This window comes from Vombatus ursinus, unplaced genomic scaffold (assembly GCF_900497805.2).
Source record: "Vombatus ursinus unplaced genomic scaffold, bare-nosed wombat genome assembly UNPS02000580.1, whole genome shotgun sequence".
NCBI lineage: Eukaryota > Metazoa > Chordata > Mammalia > Diprotodontia > Vombatidae > Vombatus > Vombatus ursinus.
In genome coordinates, this window is record NW_020940358.1 from 6,700,303 (window position 1) to 6,721,245 (window position 20,943).

The 20,943-nt window shown below is 38.7% G+C and overlaps 1 protein-coding gene across 1 annotated transcript in view; it reads right to left on the minus strand.

Annotated features, from left to right (window-relative positions):
* Window positions 1-14,313: 14,313 nt before the first annotated feature.
* The window catches only part of MRGBP (MRG domain binding protein), a 7,722-nt gene continuing 1,092 nt past the window's right edge, over window positions 14,314-20,943 (minus strand). The window contains exons 2-5 of the mRNA XM_027850089.1: window positions 20,380-20,501; window positions 17,470-17,551; window positions 16,866-16,940; window positions 14,314-15,749 (exon numbers count right to left, since the gene is read on the minus strand). Of these exons, the coding sequence (XP_027705890.1) occupies window positions 15,559-15,749; window positions 16,866-16,940; window positions 17,470-17,551; window positions 20,380-20,501 (470 nt within the window). The 3' untranslated portion in view covers window positions 14,314-15,558. The remainder of the gene's footprint in view (window positions 15,750-16,865; window positions 16,941-17,469; window positions 17,552-20,379; window positions 20,502-20,943) is intronic.

Sequence of the window (20,943 nt, forward strand, 5' to 3'; positions counted from 1 at the left end):
TGGAACTTGAGAAGAAATGACTTCATTCTGTCCACCAGTGGCTTTTGTGACCATTTAAAAGAAAAAGTTTAAAAAAAAAAATGGAATGGGTAAGGAAATACGACCTAAATCTTAGGCCTCTAAGAAAAGGTCACTGAAACACTGTATAAAGTTGCTAATGGTACCTTTTCTGGGTTAAGTGCAGAACTCTACTCTGTGTGTGTGTGAGAGAGAGAGAGAGAGAAAAAGAGAGAGAGAGAGTGAGAGAGAGAGATATTAAGACAAGGAGTCATAACTTCTCAGTCTACTTCAGCTAATGAATAAATGAAAAAGCATGGTTTAAAGAGCTTAGTATGTGCCAGGGACAGTGCTAAATGCCTGGGATACAAATATAAAAAGCAAGACGGACCTTGCCCTCAAGTATCCTATATTCTAAGAGACAGCACACATAGAAAGGTTTAAGTAACTCTAACACCCAGTACAATATCCTGCCTAAATAGCACTCTCAATTTACTATTATTCATGATTTCAAGCATGTTGGTTTGTTGTCTCTAACCAGTCCGTAAACTCTTAAGTGAAGAAGTGTTTTTACATCCTTCGGTATCCTCTACCAAACTCAGGGGTACTCAGTAGAGGCAACTAGGTGGAGCAATGGATAGTGGGTTGGGCCTGGAGTCAGGAAGATAATGCCTAAAGCATTTACTAGCTATTTCATCCTTGGTGAGTCACTCGTTTCCTAAGTAATAGAGTTAGATTTCCTTACAGCTCTAAATCTTTGATCCTATCTATCCATTTTTCTAGTTGTTTCAAGTATGAGTCTATTCAATTCAACAAACATTTATCAGGCTCCTCCTATGCGTAGGCACAGTGTATTTGAAGAGAAAAATGAAAGTCTTTGCCTTCCAAGAATTTTACGTTCTATTGACAATATCTTTGCAACATATCTCAAATAAGCATCTTTCCCCTCCTCTGATACTCCCCTACTCATACTTCATACTTGGACTAGTGGATCTGCTAGTGGGTCTGCCTGTTTAGAGTCTCTCCCTACTCCAGTCCATCCTCCATTCAGCTGCCAAAGTGATTTTCCTAAGGGGAAGTTCTGATCATGTCACTCTCCATACTCAGGAAACTCCAGGGGCTTTCCATTATCTCCAGTATCACACATAAAATCCTGTTCGGCATTCAAAACCTTCCTAACCTAACCACTTCTTACTTTTCAAGTCTTCTTACATCTTGCTCTCCAGCAAGTACTCTTCAATGCAGTGACACTTGGCCTCCTGGCTCTTCCATGAACAAGATACTATATCTAAGCACTTTCTCTGGCTGTTTCCCATGTCTGGAACATTCTCCCTCCTCAACTGCACCTATTGATCTCCCTGGCTTCCTTTAAGTCCCAATAAAATGCCATCTTTTACAGGAAGCCTTTATCAATCCTTCTTAATTGTAGTGCCTTCCATCTATCATTTCCTATTTATCCTGCATATAGTTTAGTTGTACATATTTGTTTGCTCGTGGTCTCCCTCATTAGATTGTAAGCTCCTTGAGGGGGGGGACTGTTTTGTCTCTTTTTGTATCCTCATTGCTTAGGATAGTGCTTGGCACATAGTAGGCACTTAATAAATGTTCACTGAAAAACTGACAAGTTATTAAACAAGAACCATGTTGGGTTGAGGTGACCACTATCATCATAGGGTAGAGATGGCCTCACCACTTTAAATACTCAACTGGATCTGTCATCTCATCAATTAGGAGCTCCCACCAATGATACAGATTACAATCCATTCATGCCTACCTATCCTGTGCAACTCTCTTTTCAGGTGAGGAGAGTACCAGTGGAGCACTCTGGTTGTCTACCTGCCATCCCTTGATCTTGCCACATGACCAGCACTGGGAATACAGAAATACAAATACAGCCCCTGACCTCAAGGAACTAATGAAGACAACACACAAAGGGAAGCTGCAAAGGGGGGGGAAGAGAGAAGGTACCCTGTTCAAGAACATGATTATTAAGCACTTAGTATGTGCCAAATATTGTGCTAAGTGCTGGAGATACAAAGAAAGGGGAAAAAGTCCCTGCCCTCAAGGAGCTCACATTCTAATGGGGGGAGAAAACATGCAAACAATTATGAAATACAAGATATATGCAGTATATTAGGTGTTTTCTTTGAACATGATAAACATTTAAAGATTACTGTCACTTTGACATTCATAGCAATTCCTCCACCTGTATTTAAAAAAAAAAATTAACAGAAATCCCTCCTTTCCACCCTACTGGAATATAAAATTAAAAAATTGGATTTCTTGTAACAAATATGCAAAGTTAAGCAAAACAAATTCCCTTAATGGCTATATTAAATAATATATATATGTCTTATTCTGCAACCTAAATCCATCACCTGCTGAAAGAGTGGGTTAGGGGGAACCATGGAAGGTTGGAGGAGGAATGGAAAGGTTTGGAAGAGCTGCTGTGAAGAATGAGATAGTGAGATGATATGGGAGTTATAGTAAGATTACCTAGCAGCAGTGAGGGCCCAGTTGACATTGTGTAACATAAATTTGTCAGAATTGTCAGAATGGTTTCATGATTTTTATCCATCTTGATTTAGCAGCATATGTGTTGGAGTAAAGGCAGCAGCAGATGGTGGGAATGATCCAAGGCTGAGGTTTTCATGGGTATAATTGGCGGGATGATAAGGGGGCAAAGGATTCACAGGACGTGGGGAGTATAGAGTCACATTGGTTCACCAAGGGGTCAAGAAGAGAAATATAAGAGAGTAGTTATGGTAGAAGAGATGGCCTGGGAGAAAATTAAGGGATCAGGGAATTAGAGGTTATGGTATGGCCTTCATCCACAGGGTTTTGTAAGGGAAGGCTGAGGGAATGGTGAAAACCAATAGATTAGGGTCAGAAAAGGGATTTCAGAATTCCTGAACATCAAGGTGGGATAATTGTGAATGTTAGCAAGATCTAGGGTGTGATCATCTTTGTGAATGGCTGAGGTGGGGTGGGGGAGTAGCTAGCTAACTGAGTAGGCTGAGGAACTGAGTGGTTACGGTATTTGAGTGTTGAAGTCCCCTAGTATGAGAGCGGTTGGAGAGGGAAAAAAAAATTGTGAGTCCAGTGTTGAATTCATTAAGGAAGGAAGGGGAGTGACCTAGGGATCTGTAAATAATAACTACCAAGATTTTGATTGGGTGGTAGATATAAAAAGCATGGACCTCAAGTGGAGAAAGATTACTGAGTGATAAAGGAAGGGGGAGAACCTGGAAGTGGAAATGGGGAGCAAAGAGTATTCCAACTCCCTCCTGCCTCAACTAGTAAGCTGAGGAGAATGAATGAAGGTACAAGTACTGGAAAGGGTGGCCAGGGAGGCTGTATCATCAGTGGGGAGTCGGGTTTCAGTGATCGCTAGAAGATGGAAGGAATGGGAAAGGAAAAGATTTACAATAAAGGGAAATTTGTTGCCTATAGGCTTTCCAGAGGGCACAGTGGAAGGACTGGGGGAAGTTTGGGAGAAACTTTGGGGTAGGAGGGTTGAGGGGCATGGGAATGAGGAATTGTGTAGTGGGGAATGGGGTTTGAGTGATCTAGGAGGTCAGAATCACTGAGATATGAAGGGTATAACCAGGTGGGAGAATGTTCATCATAGAATGCACCACTCCTCTTCCCAATGGAGGTTGAAGACTGGGGCTGGAGGTAAATGCAATAGGAGATGGAAGGCACATGGTCAAATGGTTAGAGGCCCAGCTTGACTACTCTTCTTCCCTCCAAAGGCTGGAAATTAGGCAGGAAAAGAATGCAGCTAGAGATGAAAGTCAAACTTGCACAGCAGGAGAAAGAAATCCCATTCCCCATCAATGTCCATTTTCCTCCTCCCTCAAAAGACAGGCACAGTAGGCGATGCAAGTCAAGGGATAGGTTGCTCTTTTCTTGCACTAAAGATTCTGCGTATTCCAAGTGGGAGACTGGGCTGGCAGCAGGAGATGGAAGTTGCCTAGCATTGGCACAGATGGAGGTCATTGTCTTGGAGCTAATGGAAGAAGATTCCTGGCTTGGTCACTTGTAGCCTTCCCTCAGGGGACACACTGTATGTATAGAATTATAGGATATATATATATATATTCTATAAGTTGGTATCGATATATATATACGTATGTGTGTGTGTATATATATTATATATATTATAAATCATTCCTCTGGTTTGCTCACTTCACTTTGCATCATATCTTTTTGAAATAATTTATTTCCTCATTTCTTACAGCACAATAGCACTCTATCACATTTACATACCACAATTTATTCAGCCATTCCCCAATCTCCTTAGTTTCTAATTCTTTGTCACCACAAAAAGAGTTGCTATAAATCTTTTTGTACATAAAGAATCTTTTCCTCTTTCTTTGAGCTTTTTTGGCATATACCTAGCAGTCAACTTGTATACCTGGGTCAAAGGGCATATACTGTTTAGTAACTTTTTGTGCATAATTCCAAAATACTTTCTAGAGTGGCTGTATCCATTAAGAGGTCTACCATTAGTGTATCATTGTGCCTGTTTTTCCACATTCCCTCCAACATTTACTGCTCCAAAACACTAATAGTTAGAAAAATGTAGGTATAATAGTTTTGAATTTCTACCACACACTCATTAGAGTGGCAAAGATTTTATACATACACGTATGTATATGTATATATGTATATGTATACAAACATATATATTTATATAGATATCCCTATGTAAATATTTTAATATATGCAAATATATTTATATATGCTCATCACATTCCATTTGCTATATATTACTTTATACAAAACATTGTTTTATACATATACATATGACATATATAACATTATTTTCCATTTACTATATATATCATATATAAATATATATATATATGTTGATATGGAAATCAATCTCAATATATAAGGTACTATCAGTGGGGGGGACAAGGTAGGGAAGGTTTCCTGCAGAAGGTGAGAGTTGAGTTGGTTCCTGAAAGAATCCAGTGAATAAAGGAAGTAGAGGTGAGAAGGGAGAGCATTCCAGTCAAGGAAAAGGCACAGAGTACATGGATAGGGCAATATATTCAAGGAATGGAAAAAGATCCTAGTAAGGTAGGAAGGAACCAGGTTGTGAAAGATTTTAAAAGCCAAACAGAGGTTAACTGTTTACCTTGCCTGTCCTTAGTTCCAGTTCTGTATATCAATTCAATTCTATTCCATTCCAAACTGATTCACTGCAGCTAGGTGATGCAGTGGATAGAGTACTGACCCTGCAGTCAGGAGGTCCTGAGTTCAAATCGAGCCTCAGACACATAACACTCACTAGCTGTGTGACCCTGGGCAAGTCACTTAACCCCAACTGCCTCACCAAAAAAAAAACAAACCAAAAAAAGATAGATAGATAGATAGATAGATAGATAGATAGATAGATAGATAGATAGATAGATAGGTAAACCACCAAACCAAAAACCTCTTCGGTTAATGGTTCAGTCAAAAATGAATATTTGTGTTCAATTCAATTTAGAATTCATTAAGAGTACAGTTTTGATACTACTGGGGGCTTGCCAGTTCCAGACCCTACTGAAGTCTTTCCACTTGGCAATTTAGAAGAAGTTTCTATAAAACCAAAGGCAGGATTCTGAATGAATAGTCAATTAAATTTTTATATGAACCTTAATTAGGGGTTTGTGTGTGTTAGGGCCCCTTCTTAAAGGGAGGTTCTGGAGCTCCTGGCTCTACCCTCCAGTCAGAGGGTCCAGTCAGAGGGGCAGAGGGCCCTGATGAGATGCAAGTACTAAGATTGATTGAATCTTGCAGGATGAAATTTTCCAATGGTGAGTCAGTGGTATGCCACACTTCAGTGCCATGTAACAACAAAACTGGTGAGATGTTAATATTTAAATACGGGCCCTTTGCTCTTGTGGAAAATTTGGGCGAAGGGACTAGTTCCTAGGATTTCTTATTATTTTTAGAACAAGGGTCCAAGTTTCTAAGTTAAGTAAAGTTCATCAGAGTGGATGGAGTAAAGGAGAATGTGGAGCAGTTGGAGGGAGAGGTTCTTAGTGACCAAGGGGAGGGTAGGACCAAGAGAAACAAGTATCACACTTAAGATCTCTTCCAGAACTTCCACTGTTTCCTCCTTCAAGGGAGAAAAAAATTCCTTAGCAGTTTGTTGCTGCTATGCTTCCTGGTCAAAGGATTTACTATGCTTTTCCTGCGGGGGCTGCAAGGATTTAAGTTTATGATGCTGCCTGCTGAGCCTGGTCCAACTCATCTAGTCCTACCTAGTCCAGCACTGGTGGAATACCACTACAGATTTCCAGATGCTCTACTAAGGAGCTGGGGATAGGAATGGAAATGAAGAGAGAGAGAGGATGATGCTGAGTATGGCAACCAAGTCAGGTGCTGGGAGTGGGGAGCACATAGATTCAGTTTTCTCTCCTGCTTATTAAAGGACTGGTAACCAGGCTAACTTACCTGAACCATTTGGAGTGCTTTGTTACCCAGGTGGGTCATGTATCTAAGTAATGTAACAGACTCCCTACTTATACCCAAATCTCCCCCACCTTCTGAGTATTCTCAGCCCCAACTGGAGTTACTGAAGAAATGTAGTGACACCTTCCCAGTTTTTATTGCTGCCAGGAGTGCTAGATGGACTGTGACACAAGAGTGTTTGATATATGGACTAAGTGAGAGTGCCAGTGTTAATATTTGCACTTAAATACGAGTAAGGCTTATTTTTTCTATTTTTAATATAAAAAATTGGAACTTTTTCACATCCCCCCCCAATAATTTTGTGTCACTTTGGAGACCATTGGCCTATGTGAAGAACTGTACACTCTTTAGTCTGGGGTTTGAGGCCTATCATAATCTGGTTCCCACCTACCCCACTACCATTCTTGAAACAAATTTCACTGATTTTTTTTTTTTAAACACTGTAGTTATTCACTGGTGACCCTCACCCTTGCCACCACAAAGCCACCTTGTAACAAAAAAAAAAAATTTAATCAAAGTCAAGACACAATAACTACATCTGACAGTACATGTAACTTTCCATACCCACAATCCACTACTTTTCTACTGAGAGGAGGGACATGGATTTATTATCTGTCTTCTGGAACCAATATTGCTCATTGCATTTAATAGACGCATAGAGCTAGAAGGAAATTAAGAAGTCATCTAGTCCAAACTCCTAATTTTTACATTTAAGGAAACTGTGGACCATAGAGATAAAGTGACCTGCCAAAGTTCACACAGGAACTAAGTAGCAGGGATGGAAAATGAATCCAGGTTTTCTAATTCCAGCATTCTTTCCACTGTAACACACTGCCTCCATTTACAATGAGTTCAGCTCTTTTAGGGTTCTTTTCATCTACAATATTGCTGCCATCCTGTGTACTATTCCCCTGGTTCTGCTTTTTTTACTCTACATATCAGTTCATAAAAGTCTTCCTGCTGTGTGACACTGGGCAAGTCATTTAACCCCATTGCCTATCAAAAAAAAAAAAAAGTCTTCTTGCTCTAACCTACCAACCTTTCACAGTACCCCCTTTAAGAAGCCGTGTAGTCAAAGCCATACTGGCTACTTGCTGTTCTTTACACAAGACCCTCTTTCCTGTCTCTGTGACTTTTCTTAGACTACATGCCTGGAATGCTTGTTCTCCTCATCTTTCCTCTTAGAATCTCTCATTTCAAGTGCCACCTTCTACATGAAGCCTTTTATCTCCTCCAAATGTTAGTGCCTTCCCCCACAAGCTATGCTGCATTTATTTTATATTTCATATACTTTGATATGTATGTCTCTGAAAGTATGTAAGTTCCTTGAGGGCAGGAACTGTTGTCTTTGCAACCCTCCTGTCTAGCACAGTGCTTGATACAGTAGGTACTTAATAAATGCTTGTTAATTATTTCATATTATTCATCTTCTTGAACTAACTATATGTTCCAGTCAGTCTAGGTTAGTAGCCATCCACTGAACTTGCTGCTCCACCTTCTACCTCACCTAAGCAGTTTCCTATGCCTAGAATATAATCTCTTCTCATCTCTACCTCTCAAAATCCTTGCCTTCTTTCAAGGCCCAACAACACAGTTGTCCTTTCTTACATGAAGTCAAGACTTACCTTCATATAGTTTTCACCCATTGCTCCTAATTCTGCCCTCTAGGACCAAACAGAATGAACTAATTCATCTTCCCCATGACAGTCCATTAAATATGTGGGGAAAATTAACACATCCATCCTTCTTCCCCACCCCTATAACGCTCTCCCCACCACATCTTCTAAAAGCTAATTCTCAGTTTCTTCAACTGTTCCTCATAAGATATAGACTCAAACCCTTCTTTATATTCATTCTTTATTATTATCTACACTTGCTTTTATCTTTTGTACATTTACTTTTAGAATACCAAGTTGATTGGCAAGTTCCTTGTCTATGCATATCCATCTCTTCTGACAATTCTCATTTTTCCTTCTCATTGAAATAATTTTCCTTTGTATCTCTAGCATTTCAATCTTGACCATCTCCAAATACCTTCTCAGCTGACTTCACTTGTAGTGTTCATGGACTCCTGCCTATTCTTCCTCTGAACACCTGGGAACATACTTTCCTAATGGCTTAGATTCATAGCACACTATGCCTGGATTTCTTCTCCCTTTCTATCACAATTTTGGAAGAGAATGATCACTCCCTATTCCACGTTCCTCAGGGTTCCCATTATTTCTATCAATTCCTCTGTTATTATGATTTGGATCTAGGATTGAATTTCCTCTTGTTTCCTGAACCTTTTAAAAGATCTTTTAACCTTTAAAAATACATCATTCAGGAAAATCATGAAGTTATTAGCTATTCTGCTTTCACCTAAAGAGATCTAGTAGATGTCTGTGTAATTGAAGTCCCCCATCGGTATATTATGCCTCTGTGCCAAGCTTGTGATGTATCCCAAAATTCTCATCTTTTCTCTTTTTATCCAGTCAGTAAACAAGCATTTATTAACTACTTACTGTGTGCTGGGCACTGTGCTAAGTATTGGGGATACAAAAAAAAGGTTAAAAACATGGTCCTTGCCCTTAAGGAGTTCACATTCTAATAGATGAGGGAACATACAAATAATTATGGACACACTATAAATAGATAGATATATATAGATGTATATGATATATTATAAATGGAAGGTAATCTCAGCTGGAAGGCACCAGCAGCCGGGGCTAAGGGGACTGAAAAACAGGGGAAAACCAGCTGCAGAAATAAAGATTTGCAGAGTCTTGAGGAAAGCCAGAGAAGCTAGGAGGCAGAGAGAGTATTCCATGCATGGGGAAGAGACAGTGAAAAAAGAGATGGGCTATTGTATGGGTGAAAAGCAAGCTGGCCAGTGTAGCTGGATTATAAAGTATGCAAAGGTGGGGAGGGAAGGATAAAAAGACTAGAAAGATAGAAAGGAGCCAAGTTGTGAAGAATTTTAAATGACAGAGTCTTTTATATTTGATCTTGAGGTAATAGAGAGCCACTGAATTTTATTGAGTATGTGTGTGTATGTGTGTGTGTGTGGGGGGGGCCCACAATAACATGGTCAGACCTGCATTAGCAAAATCACCGTGGCAGCTCCGTGAATGGACTGGAATGGGAGGACACAAGGTAGAAAGACAACCACAAAGCTATTGCAATATTCAAGGCATGAGGGCAATGAGGGCCAGCACCCAGATACACTGTGTGAAGGGAAGGGAAGATACATATGAAGGTAGAAATGACGAGACTTAACAAGAGATTGGATATGTATAGTAGCTTTCTTTGTGGTGGCAAAGAGCTGGAGATTGAGGGGATGCCTATCAATTGGGGAATGGCTGAACAAGTTGTAATATACGATTGTAATGGAATACTACTGTGATGTGAGAAATAATGAGCTGGTTGATTTTAGAAAAACATGGAAAGACTTGCACAAAATAATGAAAAGTGAAGTCACTAGAACCAAGACAACATTGTATACGGTAACAGCAATATTAACAACCAAATTATTCTGAGTACTATACAAACTCAAATCAACTACAAAGGACCTTTGAAGGAAGATGTTATATACCTCCAGAGAAAGAACTGATAAACAGAAGTATACCAAGTATGATTTTACATATATTTATAAATCTGCATCAACTGGTGGCCTTCTCTAGTGTGGAGTATGGAGGAAGGGAAGAAGGAAGGCAGTTTGGAACTTAAAATGTAACAAAAATAAATAAATAAAAATGTAAAAAAACCCCAAGAGATTGAATAGATAAGTGCAAGTCAGGAGTCAAGGTTGACCCTGAGGTTTGTGATTATGGGTAATTGGGAAGACAGTGGTACCCCTGATAGTAACAAGAAAGTTGGGAAAAGGGGAGAGTTTGGAGGGAAAGATGAGTTCTGTTTTGGAAATGTTGAGTTTGAAATACCTTTGAGACATCCAATTCAAGATGTCCAAAAGGCAGTTGGTGATAAGGCTGAAGCTCAGGAGAAAGATTAAGCCTAGATACATATCTCTAGGAATCATTTGCATATAGATGACAATTTAAATCATGGGAACTCATAAGATCACCAAGTGAAATTGTATAGAAGAGGAAGAGGTCTCAGGGCAGAATTCTGGGGGATAACCACAATTAGTGGATGTGACCTTGATGAAGATCCGAAAAAAGAATACTGAGAAGTCAGACAGAGAGGAGTGTAAAATATTGCAAAAACCTAGAGAGAGAGGCCAGGATTCTGGAAAAAAAAGAATAATTAAAAACTGTAGAGAGGGCAAAAAAGATTGAAGTTTGAGAAGAAATCAAAGATTTAGCAATTAAGAGATCACTGCTAACTTTGGAGAGTCAAATGATGAGATTGGAAGCCAGACTGCAGAGGGTAAAGAAAGCGAGAGAAGAGGAAGTGGAGGCACCAACATGGCTTTTTTAAAAAGTTTAGTTGAGAAGCGGAGAAGAGATATAAGATGATGATTTGGGGGAAGGTTGTAGGATCAAATGACTGATTTTTAAGGAGAAAGGAGATGTGGATGTGTTTGGAAGCATCAGGGAAGGAGCCAGTAGAGTGAAAGATTGAAATAAATTAGAGAAGTGGGCATGATAATAGGGGCAATGTGTTGGGGAAAACGGAACAGGATCAGACACATATAGAAGGATTGCCCTTAGTAAGGAGAAAGACCATTTCTTTTGAGAAAGGCACTGAAGGAGGAGAGAGTGGGGAAAGACACCTGAGATGTGAGAAATAATGAGCTGGTTGATTTTTATGAAATAATGAAAAGTGAAATCAGCAGAACCACTTCTTCTGAGAAAGGTATTCTGTAATATACTCCAGAAAAAAACCTCTTCTTTGTGCCTCCATTGACCACCACTCAAATGCTCTCTATTAAGCTTCCACACTCTGGTCCTTGGATTTCTTCACAAAAATATTCCTTCTTAATATATAATATATAATGCTATATCTCCCCCACCCCCACTCTTCCCCATCTTCTTTTGAATTAAGTACAGTCTGTTCTGTTGTAACTTCATATGCTCATTCCTAAAAATCACCAAGCCATGCAAAATCTCACAATAAAAAGCAGTTTATAGGGAGAATGGGGTTGAGGCACAACACTCAAAAACTTAGACACATAAACAAAATAGACAAAAAGATAGGAACCTAATGAAAACAGTAGTACAGTTTTATACATATTAAATGGTCAAGAAATACATAAATATTACAATAGTAACAGTTGAATGCTTAGTCTGCAACTTGCCATCCCCTGCCATTCCCAGAGGGCCCAAGGTAGTAAAGTTGAGTTGCTGAGGCCAAGGGAGCAGCCTTGGTGGGTCTCAATTCCAGGGTTGGTGGAGGATGGGAGTGCAGGCTTATCCTGATGGTAGAGGGTAGAGTGGAGGGTTGGGGAGAGAATGGGGTGGATCAGCTCTCAGTCCACAGCTCCTATTGCACCAGAAGACAGACTATATTTATCACATTACCTTGAATAAGACCTGGTTTGTGGAGGTATGCATCAGGAAGGGTTGCAGCTTGTGAACTTTTCTATGTTCTCTTGCTGTCTCTTGAGGATGGAATGTAAGCAAACACAAAATTCAGTTTATGCTTAGATTGTTCCCAAATATGGTGATCAAGTTGGAACAAATTCACATTTTTAAAACAAGCATTATAGTAGAACTGACTGTAAATTGATCCAAACAATATACAATTCTAGTCACAAGGTTTCAACCCGAGTCTTAGTGATATCTGAGGTCAAATTTGCCCCTCTTGTATTAGGGTATCTTTTTCTCCTTGCTTCTTAAACTTTGTTATCTGTGTAAAGACATTTGAAGCCAAGGGTTTTTTATTACTAATTCCTTTCTTGAATTTTTCCTCCAGTGAATCAATGGGTGTTTGAATAGTAGTTCTTCATCATAACTACTCTTTTTGGTAGCTAACTTGGATACATATATACAGTCTCATTCTTCTATTTTAATTCCTTTCAATTTGATTTGCAAGACACTTGTCAAGTACATCCTTGTCAGGCTTTGTTAGCTCTTACTCCACCCCTTGCCAGGAACCTGTGGTCCAGAAGCCCAAATCCCATCTTCATGCACCACTTTCTTAGCTGTTTATTTCCCAAATCAGTTTTTCTCTTATGGATCCCTTGCCTTCAAAGGATAAGTGAAGAAGACAACCTGTGTACTACCTTGGTATTGTTTCTTGTCCAAGACTTCCTAATTGTTGGTAATACTTCTTAGATTCCTTCTGGCATTACCATTTGTGCCCAAATTTATTACTATAAGTAGGTAACAGCCATCTATTTGGGTAAGTCTTGGTGGGTTCTCTATTATTTTTTAGATACTTCCTCCCAAGTAGGGTAACAAAACTCTAATTGTTATTAGGACTACAAACAGGTGACCACCACTTTTCAATGCTTCCTTTGATCCTTATCAAACGATTTCTCAGCTAATAGCTTCACCTCTACTACCACATTCTTTGGAAGACAAGCAGTTGTTTCCCTTTTAGAGCATCCAGCTCCCCTGCTTCTGGAAGGGTTTCAAATTTATTTTTTTAAGTTCTAAATATATCTCTCTATGTAATATTCTAGTAGGTTCAAGTTTCATCTGCCAGGAGGTGGGTAGCACGTTTATACCCTCTGCAGCCATCGTTGTCACTGTATCAGTTTCAGTTGTTATCTTTTAGTCTCTGTATAAATTGTTCTGGTTTTATTTCTTGGCATCATCTGTTCTTGCTTTTCCACGATTCTCCACATCCACTCCTTTCATCATTTATGGTTTAATAAAATTTCATTCAAAAAGCCATTTCTCAACTGATAAAAAACCCCTTTCTTTTCTAGTTCTTTGCTGTAGCAAGAGTGGTTCTACAACTGTTTTTGTACACATGAGTCCTTTCCTTTTGTTTCTGATCCCTGAGGGATGTCTGGGTCAAAAGGCATGTGTGCTTGAGTGATTTTGGGGGCAGAGTTCCAAAGCTCTCTAGAATGGCTGAACTATTTCATAGCTTCAACAATGCATTAGTGTGCCTGCCCTCCCACATCCTCTCCAACAATGATATTCCTTTTTTGTCATTTATGCCAATCTGATGGGTGAGGTGGAACCTCTAGTTGTTTTAATAGTGGTCTAAAGCATTTTTCCTCCCAGATGGCTTATAGCTTCAATCTATTTGTCCAACTTATGCCAATAACCAGCAGTCTTTCAATTTGCTTTACCCTCCAATTGTTTTACTTATCTTTTCTGACATTCCTTGTCTTGTTCTTATCTCCTTAGCTTTCTTCCTCATTAGGTTCTTAATTCCTGTGCCTCCTTCACCTTTCTCTCACAGACCAGTATTTGGAACTAGTTTGCTCTTCAAATTTTCCTAATTTCTCCTCTCCAAATTCAATCTCTGGCTTTGTTTACTAAATCAATGCCATCCCCCATACAATTTCTCCTTATTCAACTCATCCCTTGCATGAAGCCAGAGGTGGAATCCCCAGACTTTTTTCCTTAAGCTAATCTGTCTCTGATCAGTGACTGACTGGCAAATACATGAATATGCAAAACATGAACAATTTGGGTTTAGTAAAATTTTTTCCAAAGGTTCTGTGCATAGAAATGGCTCCGAGTTCTTAGTTATGCCTGGATTCAGCAAGCTCTGACAGTTGCTACTAAGCTGGAGACTCACCTAGCTAAGTCCAGAAAGACATTTCACCAAAGGGTTCTCTGGTGAGAAATTATTTTAATCAGAATAATTTGTGAAATCATTTATCTTCCAAAGTTTGGAAGAGGAGTACAGGTCATTGGAAGAGGCACTGAAGAATTCACAAATCTTTTAAATATAAATTTAACCCACTTTGGTATTAATACTACAAGACAATTTAAAGAATTTTTAGTACTTTTTATTCAGCAGTCAAACGAGGGTATACTTCAAATAAGCATTTTGTGCCATATCCAACGCCAGTTCAACAGACTAAGATTCCCTCCCACAAAATTGTCATTTATTTGGTCTGTCTGCAACCGTCTGCATAATAAATAAGAACTGCTACAAATGTTCAATATTCCAGCATATAAAACCGAGCAACAAGTATCTCAAAATAGTCATGACCTTAAAACAAATTTCTCAGAAAAAATACAACACAAGATTAAGCTTCTGCAATATTATTTCCATATAAAACACTAGTAAAATATCTTTCTTAAAAATTAAATAATGAAATACCAAACCAATTATATACAGTACACACGAATGAGTCAAAACATCCAATTCTTGGTCTCTCTGGTGGCAAGAGGAGAAGTTCTATCACATTTTGTGGCACTAGAAAGCAATTCAGTCAAGACCCCTGACTCATGAAGCATTCAGTGAGAAAATGTTTACAGCCCCACACCTGACCTTAAGTGGACAGGTCTGACTGAAGTCTCCAAGAAGAGATCTTATGTTTACTTCAGTGGGTACAAAATTAAAACTTCCTTTTTTTCCCCTGACACAGCAGCCAATGTTGTCTTTTGGGTTCACTGCTCCTAGCTCAGAGCTATGTATTTGAGAATAATGCTCTGCTTAGTATATGGTAATTTGTCCATTTGAAAGAGGTCCCCCTTTGAATCATCTCCCTAGTTCACTCTAGCATTTGCTTTACTATGATAAAAAAAATATATCTGATCCTACAACTGGTTTCAGATACAAAATCAAAGAAAACTGGTAAGAACCTAAAGGGTCAGCACATCTCTAAGAAATGAATTTTGACTTCAAAAACACAAAGATACATAAATAATCTTTCTATATGTATATCATCACAAAATTCCTTAAGTACACACTTGCAAAGCTACCATTTTACCTTGGGAAATCTGAGAATCAGCTAGAATGCTCAACAAATATCCTACTGCCACCAAGGTAAGCTAGACTCTTTTCTGTATTCAAACCATATTCCTAGCAAGTATAGGATACACTTCTCCAGCCTCTTCTCTCACGCTAATCTTTTCACACTCCTTTCCCAATGATTAGCAAAAATGACAATATGTACCACCTGAACAATGTCATTTAATAAAAACTTGTCAAAAATTCCTTCCACTAAAGTAAACATCATTTTTTTTTGTTTCCATCTTATTCTTCTGTAAGTTATTAGCAATGGCCTGTCTATGTTCTCCGACGTTTGGCTGCACTCGGACTAGAGGGATTGCTGTTTGCATTTAAGACCTTTTCTGTGACCCGGTTGCGTTTCCTCTTGTCTGCACCTTCTTTAGATCCAGAGTCTGATGAGCTCTTCTCTTTCTCTTTGCCACTGGACTTTTCAGCTCCTTTCCCCAAATTTCCTGAAGATGTAAAAACTGAGAAACAGAATTATTTTTGCTATTTCATTAACCATGAAATTGAAGTTTTTGAAAATATTTAGTATTTTTAAAAATTTCTTTCATATTTCAAGTGATCCTTATTAAAATTAACATAGCTGCACACATAATACTCAGGAAATCTTTTAATGTTCCCTGATCCCTTCTCCATCTCCCACTCTTGCTAAGCCATACTATATTCATACATTCTACTGAAGCATATGCCTGTCATTTTTAGTCTGAAAAAATCTTAAGGTTATCCAACATTTCGGTACAAACATCATTGTAAGTTATCAACTAGCTGTCCAGATTTTGTTTTACGGGGATTTTGCTGTACTGAATATTTCCACATTAAGTAAGCCATTACTTGGCATCTATAAACATTTTTCTTACATAAAGAATTTCATTTTAAATATTTGTTGTAATAGGATTTGATTGGAGGTAGACTTTAAACATATAACCCTGGCTAGTAGTATCTGCAAGTCACTCTTTACATTTACTTTCATATTTGTCCGTTCTTCAATCCCCTCCCCAGCTTTCAACATCACTACTAAAATTTAAGAACCTGATCAGTACAACACTACTGCAGAGCTAAGAGAAAACTATCAGCACTACTAAGAAGCTGCTCCCTTCAAGTCTTCTTTTGATGTCTCATCATAGCATCAAAATGATACTAGTTTTATGAAGGCTGCTCCAGGGGAGTGCAAGCTCTGGAAGGTTCTAGCTGCCAGCCTTGAAAAGCCTTAACTAGGAGGCTGGTATTGAACTGTGTACTTATCATCTGACTACCAGTCTACCTAAGTTTGGAGGGGCTCAATGATAAATTGGTTGTGCCATAACAACAACAACAACAATAATAATAATAATAATAATAATATCACTAAAATCACAGATCCTTGAATTATTTAAAAAAAAAAAAAGACACCTCTTTACAGTAAACACAGATTCATTAGCAGTTGGAACTTATTCTCCAGATGACAATTTAAGACTGATGCAAGGAAAAAAAGACTAACAGGTCAAATGCTGATGCCAAACTGCTGAGCTGAATCTATTTTAAATGACACAGCCTCCTGGATAAACCAGGTGAATGTGGTATGGCACAGTTTACATAATTACCATCTTCAGTACCAGTGTGTGGATCCACTTCTTCCTTTATTTCTTCCTTCACCTCATCTTCAATCATTACTTTTCCTATAAAAAGAATAAGTAAAAAAACTCACTGAGAATCTGACATATACACATCACCAAAATGGGTAAGTACTGTGGGAACTTACCTCTGTCCTGGAGGGCCTTACAAGTTAATGGAGGAGACAAAGACAGATGAAGATAAAACACAATAACTACTGAGAGCTATACTTAAATTCTACAGAGGTTCCCTAGAAAAACTTGAGTGGTACTACTTAAAGAGGCCCATTTTTTTTTTTTAACAATTAGAACCAGCTCATTCTTGAGCAATAGCAGTAATTTTCTAAAAGAAAACTAATAGGAATGCAAGCTCTATATCTATGATAGTGTAAGATCTGTCTTTAGAAGTGACAATAAATCACAGTAACTGTGTTCCTACTTACTTGCATTTTTACTGGGAACCAAGCAATTCTTGCAGGCTAGTGATAAGGATCAATGGTCTTAGGCTGGCCTGTCATACTTGGTCAAGGGCTTATCAATGTATAATATTCTTATCTAATCTTGGCAGAGACTTAGCCCTGGAATTGATTCTCACCTTCTTTGACCTCTTGAATGATTTCTTCAGGAAGGATGAAGTTCTTCTCTGAATTAGGGAATGGAAGAATCTCAGACTCGTGCTGAACATCAAACAAAGTACAGTTTCATAAAGAAACAGAGAAAAAAGCTGTCAATTTGGGCGTAGAATTCAAAACCTTTAAGAAAATGCCACCCCAATTAGTGTAAATACGATTAAAAGCCATTCACTGCTGACTTCGGTAGTATGGAAGTAATCTGTCACGAGTGGCACATATTTTAAAACACTCATCACTTATCCACTTGAAACGTGGATTTTAAAAAAACACAAGGTATCCAGAAAAGGAAAAAAGGGACTTTAAAAAACTACAGAAAAACACAACTTGAAGCTGTCTTCAAACATGTCAAAAGTTATAAGGACACCACCCAGTTTCCTTTTGTAACTTCAGAGGCAAAACTGTGGTTTCAATTGCAGCAGGAGTCTGCATCAGGGTAAGTTTCTTGCCTGCGTATTCTAGCCCACTGAGAGAGACTGGTCTGGTCAAAGTCAACAGAGTTCAGAAAAATGAGACGGAGCGTCGATGCAAAGGGTTGGGGGCACCTATTCTCCAGATGTGCAATAACCAAAAACATTTGAGGAGTTGTTGGCAGAGAGCATCTATGGATAAAAATTGGGAGTAAAAAAAATATATATATAGCAGACCTTAATTAAAAGAGGGATGGGAGAAGTGATCATAAATATCATGGGACAAAGAACAGGAATAAATGTGAACATGTATACATGCAAAGAAACATGTGCAGATGATCTAGTCAGGAGACTGTAGGGGCAGCTAGGTGGGGCAGTGGATAGAGCTCTGGCCTTGGAGTCAGGAGGACCTGAGTTCAAATCCAACCTCAGACACTTGACACTAACTAGCTGTGTGACCCTAGGCAGGTCACTTAACCCCAATCGCCTAAGCAACAAAGAAAAAAAAAAAGAGATTGCAGAACACAGAACACAGTGAATGAGTAAAGAAAAGGAGGAAACAAAAGAATTAAACCTGAGTTTATTAAAGAAACAGGATTTGCAAAGAAATTTATATGGTAAAGGAATTTATATGAGAAAAGTATTTTCAATGTTGCTTTCTACTCCTCTCCCATTTTGGTGAACTAGGGTCTAGTGAGGAGCTGGGATTAGAACCCAGGAAAACTGAAGCTGGCTAGTCAAGGGACCTGGATTCAAATCCTGACTGGACATTTACTAGCTGTGTGTCATGGACAAGCAGCTTCTCTGAGCTTCATTTTCCTCACTATTTTCTCTCAAAAGGGATAATATTTGCACTATCTACCTCATAGGAAGACTTTAAGGAATGATTGATGATAAACCTTAACATACTATTAAAGATGTAAATTTTCTTGTTGTTCCTACTTCCTATAAGGTAGTCCTTCTACTGCAGCTTGATTGTTATCTGCCTCTTTCATAAAAGTACAGAAAAAAGTGAATTGTTAACTCAAAGAATTCCACTCAACAAGTATTTATTATGCCTATACTTTGTGCTAGAGACTGGGGATATGAAACAAATGGAAAAAGTCCTTGCCCTCAAGGAGATTATGTTCTACTACAGACAATACATTTAAACAGATGAATACATATAGCCAGGCCAGACTTTTGAACTGCACAAACACTGCTTTATGATTTACACAGCAAATCAGGTAAACAAAACGTCTTCATGATATTCAACACTTATCACAGATTCCATAGTTGCTGTGCTTATAATGTTCAAATATTCAATCTGGCCTGTGGGAAAACTCCACCTACTTTTCCCTTTATTGATATTGGCCTATCACCAGTTCATTCAGCTGAATGGAGAGCACTGACCTAATAAAAGATTTTCCACAAACCTGGTATGAACCAGGTCAAGAAAAGGGTACAGCATAATGCTAAAAAGACCACCAGTTAATTGCTGCAACAGCTTCCAGAAATAAAGAACCTAGCTACATAATGGCATGCTGAAGCAGGTTATCGAAAGGTCACTGGCCTGTAGGATGCTAGGATCTGGGAAGCAACCAAATATAGGAAGCCCAATAGGGCTTTTCAATACCCTATTATTTTCAGTCCCTAAAAAATACTTTTGGGATTCAAAGATTACCTTGTTCCTCACTTTCTGAGGTCAGGAACTTAAAAAAGAGCTCAACTGAGACACAAAACATTTTGTCTATATTCACATTTTATCCTCACACAACCTCTGAGGCAGGAGTGCAAGTATTATCTCTGTTTTGCAGATGAAGAAAATGAAGCTCAGTAAATGTCAGAGTCTAGACTTAAACCAAGATCTTTTTATTCAACCCATGTTCTTTTCACTGCCTTATACCTGAACATCTTGGGATTCCATCTGGACTGGGCCAGCCTGTTTGACTCATTACAATAGACTGTTCCATTGCAGTCCATATTCATCTGAGAGAGGAAAGGGGAGTACTGAGACAATTCTCTGAAAACTGCGAAGTTGCGATTTCCTTCCAGTAATTGAATTTGTGCAGATTCTTAGAAATTATGGACCATCAACTTAGTATAGTGGAAAGAGGGCTCAGGAACACTGGGTTTTTAGTCTTGTTTTTGCCACTAACTAGCTGTACAACTTTGAGCAAATTCCATTTCCTTTGTGGGTCTCAGTTCTCTCAACTGTAAAATGAGGATGCAAGATGATCTTTAAGGCCCCCTTCAAATTCTAACAATTAATGGGTTCCAGTTAGCCAAGTTCAACTTCAATAATTTTACTGTTTTAGCAACTATCCCCCTAAATTTTTTAGGCAGTATTTCCACATACCCTATTTGCTTATAGCCAGGCATTCCTGTTTAAAAGTTTCTTAGTTTGTAGGAACTCATTGGGAGAATAGAATTAAATCCTCTCACTTTTACTTATAGCCCACCATTGTGCTGGAACTCACTCCTTACCAATGCTTGCATATCGTACATAGTACTTAAATGGTCCCAGATGACTTTGGAGGAGATCTGCCTCCCTATGTTCTGACTGAACTTGTCCCTGATGCAGATCATGTGGAAGTGCCGGTTCACACCTGTAAAAGGGGGCGAAAACATGTTCAGGAAATTTCACCTGTTGCTGACTTGAATATTTTTTCCTTTTTTTTTTTGGGTGGGGGGAGGAAAATCTTCATTTCACAACACAAGGAAAATGGCAGAGCACAAACCTATAAAAACAACGGCTTTTCCCTCTGTTTCAGGTATGTTAGTTTTGTTTTCTTGGCTATAATTATGCTCAAGCACAGGACTATTCTCTCCCAAACTCTCTGACTTCATCCACAGCAGCCAGTACATACAATAAATCCTAGCTGAACTTAAGTCCTAAAACCAAATGTAGGTTCAGACAGGAAAAGAGCCCCAAATATTTAAAAACATTAAAAACAAACACCACTACTCTCTCTCTCCTCCTCCCTGCTCCCACCAAGAAGGCTGTCCTGGGCTCAGGTTTTCCCATAAGGATCCACCATAAGGGGCAAT